At 35.7% G+C, this 13,324-nt stretch overlaps 1 protein-coding gene across 6 annotated transcripts in view; it reads left to right on the top strand.

The window, feature by feature from the left end:
• Window positions 1-13,324, top strand: part of ELAPOR2 (endosome-lysosome associated apoptosis and autophagy regulator family member 2) — a 221,464-nt gene that overhangs the window by 170,662 nt on the left and 37,478 nt on the right. For all 6 annotated transcript variants that reach the window (XR_015162793.1, XR_015162794.1, XM_086397246.1 and 3 more), the window contains 5 exons: window positions 1,676-1,856; window positions 3,292-3,420; window positions 8,598-8,688; window positions 9,303-9,405; window positions 12,273-12,410. Coding sequence is in view for 4 of the 6 variants with exons in the window: in XM_086397246.1 (XP_086253372.1) it covers window positions 1,676-1,856; window positions 3,292-3,420; window positions 8,598-8,688; window positions 9,303-9,405; window positions 12,273-12,410 (642 nt within the window). In the remaining 2 variants the exon portion in view is untranslated. The remainder of the gene's footprint in view (window positions 1-1,675; window positions 1,857-3,291; window positions 3,421-8,597; window positions 8,689-9,302; window positions 9,406-12,272; window positions 12,411-13,324) is intronic.

The following is a 13,324-nucleotide window of genomic DNA, read 5'->3' as shown; positions in this document are numbered from 1 at the left end:
GTGCATAATATAACTGAGCTCCTGAAATGGTGGGGGTGATTGCACAATGCCTTCAAGATGAGCCTTCAGTGCACAGCCTCAGCACCACACCCACTGGCATATGGGAGCCATCTCTTCCCGACAGTGCAATACCTCACACATAACTCATTGCGGTTTTAGTTAATGTCAAAATAAATCAGCAAATTTGTGAATTGATCATTATCAGAAACTTGTTTTCTATACTTATTAAGCCAGATTTTTAAAAAGACAATCCCCTAAACATAATGTGTTTATTTGCTTACATTCTCTGAATTTTACATTGTCTTTCTCAGAGGAATTGATAGCTCCTGTTGGATACAGAATCTAATTAATTTTTTCAGCTATTTAGGAAACTCCAGCAGGAATAGCAATCATTTTTGCAGATGGTGAGAAAGGCAGATGGTTGAAGTGGCTGGTTAAGCTGTATCATGACATAGGCCATAAATGCAGAATTGTAAAAAAAATCCCAAACAACAGTTATTTATAATTCTGCTGAGACATCTACTTTTTAAACTATGTTCTTAAGTAGCTTTCATCAGATAAGGTAATTTATTAATATTTGAGAATAAAATTGAGTGGCCTCAAGGGCTTACTATATATGATTTATTAACTGGAAATAACTATAGAGAATTGTCTTTAATTTTGATTTTCCTGCTTCAATATTAGACTTATCATTGCTTTCAAGGAGAAATGGTACTTTCAGCTGAACATATGAAATAAATTTTAGTCTATTTTTAAAAAGTGTGTTAAACTATGAAAGAACTTGAGTGATTTTTCTCTTTGCATGTAGACTGCCTTTTCTATTTTTCGCTGAGCATATACATTTTGTTCTGAAATGGCTAACTCTCTTAATGTTTCTAGTTCCAAAATATAAGAATTTTATAATCACAATTTTCTGGGTTTGTCTGACTTGTAGCTACTTAGTTGTATTTTGTTTTATTTTTGGGTACATGCATGTGTGAGAAGAAAAGTTTAAAAGACTACCCTCCATGAAGGTAGAGGAGATCTTAATCCTGTCATTTAGAACACAGGTGGCAGGGCCTAGAAGCCTCAGGAGGAAATAGTTTAGCTACGGCTCTTGTAGTCTAACCTCAGGTTATTTGGAAAGACTCAGAGAAGAGCTACCAGTGTATGAAATAACGGGATTGAAATGTGAAGCTAGAGATATTCAACTAAAAATGTAACTTTTTTTGTTTTATCATCACTATGTGCAAAGCAAGATGATGTAGGCTGTAGAAAGGGGAAAGGAAGAGAGTAGTGAGGGGTGGGTCTCAACACAAGGAACATGGTCTGCAGAGAAACTTAGGGCATTTATGGGATAAAGTGAACAAGTGGCTAGAAGAGTAAGAGTTGCAGTCATGTTCTGTATGTTTTAAAGAGGAATTTCATAATGATACCCTGTGTATATGAGGTAAGGTCTTTGCAGCTTAGCATAAAACCATTTGGAGGTAACTGTCGTTTTCCCACCAAAGTGTTTTTTTCTGTCTCATTTTGTTACTGAAGTTTTAGATTCTCTTCAGCTGGCACTCTGTTCTGTCACTATTTGGACCTTACCCAAGCTGTCAGTTTAACATTTTTGTTACTGGAAGTTTAAAGCAAATAAAGCATGTTACAGGACCTGCAAGTTTTTTTTTTTTTTTTTCTTTTTCTTTTGCAGACACAGATAATGTACAAATGGATAGAGCCCAAAATCTGCCGAGAGGATCTCACGGATGCTATTAGGTTGCCCCCTTCTGGAGAGAAGAAGGATTGTCCACCTTGCAACCCTGGGTTTTATAACAATGGATCATCTTCCTGCCATCCCTGCCCTCCTGGAACATTTTCGGATGGAACAAAGGGTATGGGATATCAATTGGCCCAAGAATCAGACCTTTAGTAAAATAAACTTTTTGGGTCACACTGACATTGTCCTGAATTGCTTTTATGGAAAATTCCTTAGAACACATAATTTTCTTATCTCACAGGCTGAAGAAGAGTTAAGAAATATAAGGGAATTATGAGACTGCAGTGGCTTATTCAGTATAGCAAAGAATAGTTTTTTAATGGCATTTCATGTAACACACATCCTCTTAATGGGATGATGCTTTGGATATTTTTAAAGAGAATTCCACTAATTTAAGTGATTAAGGATAAGTGCTCCTTTTCCAGTGTGTGTGCACACAAACATTGATGTAAGCATAAAATACAACTCCTATTTCAATTGGAATAATCACATTTTATACCATAATATTAGAAAAAATTGATTATTTTGATCGGGTAGCAATTAAATAGTCCCTAAGTAGGTTGTTTCAACGTGTACATTTGGGGAAATCTTAACAATATTAAAGAAAGATGGTTACAAAATTTGTTTTAATTTTATTAAAGATTACAATGCATTATTGTTGTAGATACCTTACTTGAGTATAGCCATGCTGTATGCTTAATATCCAGAGCCTTTGAGAGCATAAAAAGCAGTTGAATTGACTTGTGTTCAAATCTGCTTCCTGCCAGGCTATCAATAGTATGATGTATCCACTAATTTGAATTCAGTTTTCTCATTTGTAAAATTGCAGAGAATAATATCTAGCTCATCATCATTGAGAAGTATATGAAAATGTCTCCTGTAGTACTTCAGTACCAGAAAATGCTTGCTCAATAAACAATTTCTCTCTCTCCCCTTCTTTTACTGATGTGGTAATGCAGAGTGTCTTGGCTACGTGAAAACAATGGTTGTAAAAGACACTTTATTTTAATGTTGCAGATTTAAATATTACTTTAAATAAGGTTTGTTTATAAATCTGACTCTTGCCACACCCCACAGCTCCTGTCATCACTTTTCAGTATACCCTATATTTTGAATTTCAAGTCATCAGTCCATAATTAAGTGATATAATGTTCTGTTTAGTAACTAATAGGAAGGATGTAATATTTCTTTATTTATGAAATGGAGAAAACTGATTGTAAAATCACATGTAAGAGAAGTTGTTTCAGAGTTACCTTTCTTATGCAAATTAATTCAGTATAAGCAGTTACGCCCAGAAATGAAAGAAATTATTTTAGAAGAGTTTGTGTTTGTTTCCTTTTTCATGTTAGTCAAGTATATGTATACTCTACCCAGAATTATTTTTCTTTCAGACTGCTCTTGAAAAAGTTGTTAATTCTTAAGAGCTTTACTCTCTCTCCTTACTATTTGCCTCCCTGATGATTGAAGTTTAGTAGTGCTTGGAACAGAGGAAGAGGAAATTAACCAGATGTGACATCATTGTAGTTCTCTGTCCCACTCGTCTCTTGTAGAATGTAGATCATGTCCAGCAGGAACGGAGCCTGCACTTGGGTTTGAATATAAATGGTGGAATGTACTTCCTGGCAACATGAAAACCTCCTGTTTCAATGTTGGGAATTCAAAGTGTGACGGAATGAATGGTGAGTTCAGAATCAGCCTTCTTAATGTATTTTGGTGGTAGTGACTCTTGGACTCACTTGTGTAAAAACCCACTAAATATTGGTATGAGGAACCTTAATCTTATCTCTTGGCTACTTGTCTTCCCAGACCTCACATAAAAATAGTTAATACAGTGCTGCAACCACATGACTGTCCTATAAGAATATAAACTATTTTGCATTTTTGGAGTCAGTTTTGAAATAGATATTGAGGATCACCATTCATGGTTGTTATAAATACTAGAATAGATTACTAAGGGAGGCAATGAAATTTATGTTGTTTTCTTGGAAGGGTCATAGTGTATACATACCACTTTATGAGAGTGTTCTGCCTGGTTTGGTTTTCTGGCTCAGCACTGAGCTTGGAGAGGGTTAAATCATCTCTTATTCCTCTTCCTATGGAGTCTATGACCGTGTTTACAAACATGTATCAACCTCACTTACTGATAACTTGGAAACATGGCTGAACTCTATAGGATGGTTGCTGAATTTTATTTATTCTTACGTTTTAGTGAGCGTAGCACTTAGTTATTCTGCAATATTTGTTGTTCGAATGAATGACAATATCTGTATGTGCATTTTTAAACTTGACACTAGACATAGATGTTACGGATACTAAAATGTGCTCTTTACTTTTATAAGTTCACTGGTATTTTTTATCAGTTCAGTTTTTCTCAATACTGTATTTAATCGTTGGAAAAATGCTATTTAATCACATCTGTTTTACATCAGCACCTATCCCAAATAAACAGATTTGAAATGTGGGGAGTGAGGTGTACACATGAGTACTCAGGTTGACAAATCCTAGATCTTTGAATAATTTTGGTTAAACAGATGCATGAAGGAAGCCTTTATATATAAAGAACATTATGGAACAGTACTCTTTATCACTTAATCCCACTTTTGGGATTTTTTTCCTAAAGGAGAAGGAGAAATTACATAGTAATTATTACCTGACTATAGGGTTTATGTTCTAAAATTATCCTGTGGTTGAGGAAGTTTGAGATATTGCAAAAATAAGAAGAATGTATTGATGAAAGCATTGGTACACTTGTGTGTGCATGCACTTACTAGTGAGGATTGTCTGAAACATTAATTTTTTAAAGATGTTACTCTTAGTCTAAATCTCATGACAATATTTAATTTAGCCACTTGCTTACTCATTTACTTGTTGTTTAGTTGTTAAATCATGTCCAACTCTTTTGCGACCCCATGGACTGTGGCCCGCCAGCCTCTCCTGTCCATGGGATTTCCCAGGCAAGAATACTGCAGTGGATGCCATTTTCTTCTTCGGGGATCTTCCCAACCCAGGGAAGATCCTGTCTCCTACATCGGCAGGTGGATTCTTTATCATTGAGCCACCAGGGAAGGCTTCTCATTCACTCAGAGGCTATAATTTAAATTTTTCCTGATTTTCTGAAATGTTCAATTTAAGTATATATCGCTGCAATATTAGCATGTGATACTGAAATAGCAAACAGTAAGTGAAAGATACAAAGATAAAGAGTGATTATAATTTTATGACTGGTGGTTCAGTAACTAGCCTCGAGGAAAGCAGTGCTCAGAATAATGGGGATCAAAGTGAGAGGCCCAGGGTAACCTGTCTCGTAAGGTCATTACTGTATCATGGAATTAAAGTGGATGTGCTTTGACCAACTTGACTGTGTGACTTGAAGTACTTTGAGGTTCTTTTGTATGCTCAATTGGAATTTCCCATGGTTGTGGAACAGGTATGTATAAGTACATCTTTATGTACTGGAATTTTGCCTAAGAGGAATTTAAAGTTGTAAACAAATTAGTGTTTATTCACGAAGATTTCATTGAGCATTATCTCTAATAACAAAACGAAATAATCTAAATTCCAACAATATGATAATGTTTATAAAAGTCATGCTGTACTAATTGGATGAAATGTTATGTAATCATTAAAAATGACAGCCATATGGAAAACAATTTGGCAGTATTTCAAACATTTTGAATGGTCCCGTTCTCTAACCCAGTAATTTCACATCTGGGAGTTTACACCAAGGAAACTTGTGTGATGTAAAGAAAGAAATTATGCACAGATATGTTAATTTTAGTATTATTTATGAGAGTCAAAAATATGAGAAAACAAAGTTTTCAGCATGGGGTATGATTAAATAAAATGATGATATAACCTTATAGCATATTGTTAACTCTTTAACACTAGATGTAACAAAGATTTTTAATGGGAAAGTATTTTTGATATAATGATTATTAGAAAAATGAGAAGATAATGCCAAGTGAAAAAAAAAAAACAGAAAATAGATTATACAATAGAACCTAAGGATAATTTTAAAGAAAATTATGCACTCGATAAAGAGTGAAAAGAAATACTCTGAAATGTTGTTCATTACTTGGGCTGGGAGGTTTCTGAGAAGTTTGAGTTACTTTGTTTTTTTCATTTAGTCCACTGTATTTAATAAATATTCCTCATGTATTCACATTGCTTTCAGAATCGGAGTAACAGTACAAAATATTGGCTTTAAAAAATATATTTGTTTGACCCAGTAGTTCTGATAGCTTACGGTGAACGATGTTGGATTCATGATCTCCAAAGAAGGAGATTTAGCTTTGGGACTAGGCTTGATCACTCAAGAGCTTTTGTGCAGCAAAGTTTTATTAAAGTGAAAAAAAGGACAGAGAAAGCTTCTGACATAGACATCAGAAGGGGGATGGAGAGTGCCCCCACTCACTAGTCTTATCAAGGCCTTATATACTTTTCCAAGACCCACTCCCACAACATACATTTTAAGATGAGAGGATTAGTCAGAAGGTTCTCAAGGAGAAACATGTCCTCAAGCAGGATACATTGTTGTTATATAATCATTGGTACAGAGTTTAAGGAAAAACATATCCTTGAGCAAGATGAGTTGTTTTGTTGTGCAGTTATTAGCTCTGGGCTTAAAGAAAAAAACATTGGCTTTTTTCTCCTCCTTGAGATCTCCAGACCCCTATCTCCTCCTTGAAAGCCCCAGACCCCTTCCTCCTTGAGGACCCTAGACTGCTTATCAACCTACCTAGGAATTAACTCTCTCAGTTCTTTTATTGGGGTTCTTTTCTAGAAAAATATAGAAAAGCTTTACCAAAAATATATTAATTATAGTGTCACTTAAACTATTTAAAAAAGCTAAAACAATCCAAATGGTTACACTGGATGTATGGTCAGCAGGAGGTAAGCACTGTAGTGGGAGTGATTTCTTACATTATGAGAATTAGTTATATCTGTCTACATGATAAACTATCAATTCAGTCATTAGCATGTTGGTGAGCCATTTATACATGCAAATGCTTATGTAATAATGTTAGTGTATAAAACTATGAAACAAAATGTCATCAGCAATAAGATTTCAGTTATGTAAAACCATGTGTATATCAAAAAGATAGTGAAAAGAAACACCTCAGAATGTTAACAGTAGTTTTTTTCTGGGTGGCGAATTTATAAATAATTTTACTTTTCATCTTTAAATTTTTCTGTAGCTTTCAAAATTTTACAATAAATATAAATGTCGTTTCTAAAAACATAAAAATTAACTCAAAATAGAAATTATGTGTAGAAACATGAAAAATGTGGGATTCATTCGGAGGGAAAAAGCAAAATACAAATGTGCTGCAAGAATGTATCACAAACTGGGGGGTTTAAGACCACAGAAATGTACACTCTTGCAGCTCTGGAGGCTAGAAATTTGAAACCCCGGAATTGGCTTCCTCTAGACCAGGGATTCCCTGGTAACTCAGAAAGTAAAGCGTCTGCCTGTAATGCGGGAGACCTGGGTTTGATCCCGGGATCAGGAAGATCCCCTGGAGAAGGAAATGGCAACCCACTCCAGTACTCTTGCCTGGAAAGTCCCATGGATGGAGGAGCCTGGTAGCCTACAGTCCATGGGGTTGCAAAGAGTTGGACATGACTGAGCGACTTCTCTTTCTTTCTAAGACCACAGAAATTTACACTCTTGCAGCTCTGGAGGCTAGAAGTTTGAAACCCCCGAATTGGCAGGGCCATGTTCCTGCTGAAGGCTCTCTGGGAAGACTCTTCTTTGCCTCTTCTAGCTTCTAGTGGCTCCAGGCATTCCCTGACTTTTGGCAGCATAACTCCAATCTGCGTCTCCATCTTCATGTGACTGTCTTCTTGGGTCTCTGTGTCTCTGTGTGTTTACATGGTGTTCTTCCTGAGTGTCTGTGTCTAAATTTCCCTCTTTTCATCAGGACACCAGTCATATTAGAGTAAGCCTCCCCCTAATGACCTCATCTTAACTTGATTATATCTACCAAGGCTCTGTTTCCAAATCAGGTCTGTTCGTGAGTACAGGGGGTTAGAACTTAAATATAGTTTTTTAGGCAGGCGATATAATAAAACATATAGTAATAGCCAGTGTTCAAACATGAGATGTATTTGTTTCCTCTTGCAAAGATTTGCCATTAATAAGGTTTGCCATTAATTAATAACCTTGTTTGATGGTATTTGGAGGGCTGCATCTCCTTACATTTTATTGTGGCCATTTCAGTCCATGGCATGCTGATTGTTTCTTTGCAGAGGGCAGACTCACATCACATTCTATGAGCATGTGTTACCCCATACTTTTGACTGTTCTTAGCTGTGTCTCTTATATTGTACTGATTTCATAGTGAGGGTGGACCCAGTTTCGGCTCTCTTTCCCTAATGTGTATCATGGTTCATGAGACTCAATGCCAGTTCAGTGAATGAATAAGTAAGTGAATGTGAATAGGTGTTAAATTAGGGAACAATAATACAATGAACTCTAAGAAAGAACTCCAGACCTCACATCTTCATTAAGTAATTTGAAGTTTCTATTTCCCATTGGTTAACTGAAGACTAGGATTTTTTTCTTAGTTTATTAAACTGGATAAAAACCATCTGTTCTTGTTTAAAAAAATCATGCTTCATTGAGAAGACTGTTGTTAGTTTTACCACTAAGTAACTTTGATGCAAAAATATGCATTACTTGATTTTTCCTGGAGAATCATATGCAATGTCTTATTGATATCTAGGCATCTACATCTGCATGCAATTTACAACTGGAATTAAAAAAAAGGGAATTCTTTTTTTGTGGCCTTATATAAAAAGATTGTTGGAAATCATTCATGGAGTTTTTGCTGATAAGCTTTATCTTTTCTAGGTTGGGAGGTGGCTGGAGATCACATCCAGAGTGGGGCTGGAGGTTCCGATAATGATTACCTGATCTTAAACTTGCATATCCCAGGATTTAAGTAAGGAAAACCAATTCTGATTCCCTTATGTAAGAATCCTCATGCTTGTTTCCCAACAGAAACAGATGAAGCAGGACTGCTTTTATAAAATATATTATTATTATACTGTGATGTACTTAGCAAATAGCAAGCTGAGTAGGATAATATAGATTTAAGAATATTTATAGAATCAGTGATTGGGGAACTGTAATTGTTAATTTTATATTAGATGAAGCTGAAAGTTTTTAAAAATACTCTATCCAAGCATTATGAAAACTATGACTCTTGGATGCTTGATTCAGAGATAGTAGTCTAAGACATTTACAGGAGAGTCTTTTTTTGGTTTATTGTTTTTTCGCAGTTCTATATGTAAAGTACTATGTTACAAATTCACAGTTTGCTTTAGTCCCCCATGTTGAATTTCCCAATTGGAGTTTTTTTCTTGCTATAGGCTATATGGCGGCATTTAGCCCAGGAGGTCTGAGCATATCGCTGTGGTTTTGTAGACTCCGTGCAGCAGTAGACTAGGACGAGAGAAGAGCATGGCTTTCAGCCTAGTGAATAAAGTGACTTAATTTTTTCCAGATTGTACTTAGAACATGCTGTAAGTATTGTAATTTTAATCTGTTAAATAGACCACCAACATCGATGACTGGAGCCATGGGTTCTGAACTGGGAAGAATAACATTTGTTTTTGAGACCCTCTGTTCAGCTGACTGTGTTCTGTACTTCATGGTGGTAAGTGAAAGAGTGGCTTTCAGAGGTATATTTCTAGGCTTAGCCTTCTCTTTCAAGTGTGAACTTATTTATACAAACTGGGATAAGAATCCCATTTTTCTTCCCATTTTTAGAGTCTTCCAAAAACATTAAATAACGTCTAAAGAACTCACTAAGAGTTGCGAAGTCTACAAAGCACTCATTCCTCACGGAGAGAAATTAGTGATGAGGTATGGGTGACAGACAGAAGCCAGGAAATATTAATCCTGGAGAAAATTTCTTCAAAAAATATGCCACTAACAGAAGTGAAAATTCTGCCCTAGTAACCACTCAGCAGTTCAAGCCATCATGAGGGAAAAGCATGTATTAATAAGTGAGAGTACAAAATAATGGAGGTGGGAGAGCTTTGGGAAAAATGACACTCTTCCTTGTTAAATTAATACATGCAGACAAAGGATTTTATTAGGTACATGTCATAATTTTGCCCATTTTTCCCCTAGATGTCCTATAAATCTCATCTAATAGCTTGAGAAAAAGTAGCAACACAAAATTTACTAAGACTTCATGCAGGTATTAGAAGGTTGTTGGCTAAGACTTTGGTGTTATCATTAAGTGATGACATCAATGACATGATTAATTTTTTTCCAACAGTCCTTTGGTAGCTAGTTAATAGTCTGTTAACAGTTTCCTGCATGATATACAAGATATGTGGAGATTTAAGTATTAACTCATGATGGTAGTAAAAGAAGATGATGACTAATCTTCAACACATCCGTGACTAAGAAGTCTTTCATTCTCTCAGGTCTCTCTCCTCGTTTCGTCAATCTGTTAGTTCCTATTCATACTTAGTGCCATGACTGCAATTCAGATTCCTATTATCTCTCAACAGTAGTCTGTTGTCTATTTTTCTTACCTCCATCCTGTCCATTTTGCTGTCAAAATTATCTTTATAAACATAAAAACAATAGTAGAGGCAGCCCTCACCTTTAGGGGCTTTTTATTGCCCGTGGCAGAGGTTCTCAAAGTGTGGTTCCTGGACTAGCATCACCTAGGTACTTTTAGAAATGAAAATTTCTGAGCCCTACACTAGTCTTACCGAGAAACTCTGGTGATAGGGCCCAGCGTTCTGTATTTTAGCAAGCCTTGAGGTTGGTTCTAATACGCACTAATGCTAGAGAACCAATAGCTTATAAATACATTTAAAATTCCTTAGCATGGCATCTATATGGCTTTTTGTACTTCTTGCCCAGCCTCTGTTACCAAACTGCTGTTACTACTCAGCCCTCTTTAGATATCCTGGATTGTTAGTGGAACACTCTGTCCTCTTTCATTTCATATGCCTTGGCACGCTAAGCTAGCGTGACTTTCTCTTTTGTCTGGTGAACACCCATTCACACAATACATCAAGGGCAGCTCAAACCTCACCTTTCTGGGAAGCTTTCTCTTATTCCTTTAAGTAAAGTTAACCACTCTCTTCAGTGTGCTCCTAAAACCTTTTGAGAAAACCCTATTTTAATTATGTGAATGTATTCATTATTTGTCTCTCTCAGTTGATCAAGCATTCCTGAGGGTAAGGATTATACATATTAATATTTATTTTGTAAAATCAATCTTAAGCATTTTTGGCTCATAGCAGGATCTGTTAGTGTTCTTTACTCTGATTTGATTTCTGCACAAGAGTTTTTGAGATATCATCACCTAAATAACACATCAAAATGCTTTGAAAATCATGTCGTGTTTTGCAAGGGTAAGGTGCAAAACTAATATTCCATTTGTTATTGAAATAAATATCCAGAAGGTGTTTAACAAAGCACTATCAGTATATTATGAGATCCTTTTTGGAAGTGGCATGTGTGACTATTTGGTTGTTTGGTAATGTGAGAAATTGTGCAACGTGTGACAAGCATACGCTGTTATTCCTATCTGTGGTGTGAACTCAAGAAACGTATCTTTATAGCATATCTGATTGCTTTATTACATGTTTGTCGTCAAAGCTTGCCCTTGCATCATAGAAAGAAAGACATATGGCTTGAGCTCATGCCATTGTTTTATCAACATCTCGGATAACTAAAAGAGGCCTATCCAAATTCCTAAGTCATCTTTTAGGGTTTCTGCAGGGAAGACTAATTAGAAAATTCAGAATTAGTCCAGTTTTTCATTTCAAATAAATTAGATGTGTGTTCTATTTCTTGCTTTACTTACTACATTTGCTTTCTGACCATTTTAATGACATAATATTGGTTGGACTGTCACACATTCATATAATATTCTAGATATTGAATTTAGCTAAGGAAATCAGAAATAAAATGTTACACAGACTCATCTTTTTAGAATTCAAATATAAACAAAAGAAGATTGCATGAACATAAAATAACATTCTGGCTAATCTGCACTGTAAATTGCAAATATAATTCAGAGAGAATTTAGAATTCCTGTGTAAGAGTCACCTGTCAGAATCCCTCAAGGGAAAAAAAAAAGATGGAAAGAAAGCATTGTTATTTTATGAGGATCCTAGAAGTTTGCTGTCAGAAGTTTGAGAAATTTGTTTTCTTTTTCCTTATGTGTATTTCCTATGCTAGAATCACACGCATATACACATGAACCAATCTCTCTCACAAAAGAATAACTCCTTAAACATACTGATTTGAGATCTCTTTCAGGTTATATCGGCAATGTGGTTGATGCATTGTAATTACTAAGCTAGTGAGTGCTTGTGTAGACTTGAAGGGAAGGTTTTGAGAGTTTTAGGCTTACATGCTCTGCAGATAAATATTCACAAACCCTATAGGGTTACTTTAAATATAAATATAGGATTGTGATGTATATTCATGTATATTCATACTGGATTTGTGCTTTCTTATATATATGTTTTTTCTACTGTATTTTAGGATATTAATAGAAAAAGTACGAATGTGGTGGAGTCATGGGGTGGAACCAAAGAAAAACAAGCTTATACCCATGTCATCTTCAAGAATGCCACATTTACATTTACATGGGCATTCCAGAGGACCAATCAGGGTCAAGATGTAAGTTCCAAGCACTTAAAAAAAAAGAGCAAAGATGATACTCCTTGTGGAGATTTATACAAAGTGTTGACTGAAATCTACTGGAGGAAAAGACTTAGCTTTTTACTGATGTGAAATCAATCATTGTGTTATGAGTAGACTGGTATAAAATGATATATGTATATACACACATATTTATTTGTGTTTTGAGAGCAAGACTATGAAAAGGAATGACAACGCATCTTAGAATTATTCCACACTTTGAATAAACATAGCTGTTAAAAGTTTAAGTGGAAGAAAATCTTACTTTGTAGTTATTTAAAAACTTACTTGTAAAGCTTTCTGAGCCTTTGGGAAGGCTGGTAACTTTCTTCCTCTTTGTCTGAATGATCTGTCATTTGCTTAGATGCCATTTCTTGGTGTTGGTTTGTTACTTCAAGGTCATGATTGTCACCTTCTGTGGCTTGAAGACTGTATGTGTACATGTTGTTGGGTTAAAACACAGAACTATTCTCTTTTACTTTCTGCTAGAATAGAATAGACCTTAATCCTCTCGTAAGTATTTTCCATCATATGCTTCAAGTACATGTTATTGTGGTAGATCTCCATCATAACGACCTTCCGAGGGTGCGAATAAGGTAAATCACTCTTTAAGCGCTGCCTTAACACTATGGTGGCAGATGGAGAGCATTTTCTCTTTTCTCTTCAGACTTTCATTGAAGAACCTGTTCCTCAGGTTTCACTTGACTCCAGCTGTGTTTTATGAGAGTTCAGAGTCCCAGCCTGTGGGGTGTGAACATGCTATAGAAGACTTCCTGGCCTCCCTTTTGTCTTTAGCTCAGACAAAAAGCATTTCAGAAGCTGCTCTCTACTGATACAGTGGTGCTCACTGCTTGATGAAAACTAGACCTTAATTGACTCAGTGTCACAAGAAG

This window comes from Bos grunniens, chromosome 4, assembly GCF_055505025.1.
Source record: "Bos grunniens cultivar Pamir isolate PY7600 chromosome 4, Bosgru_T2T1.0, whole genome shotgun sequence".
Classification (NCBI taxonomy): Eukaryota; Metazoa; Chordata; class Mammalia; order Artiodactyla; family Bovidae; genus Bos; species Bos grunniens.
Note: the sequence above shows the minus strand (reverse complement) of the source record. Positions and strands in the feature narration are given on the sequence as shown.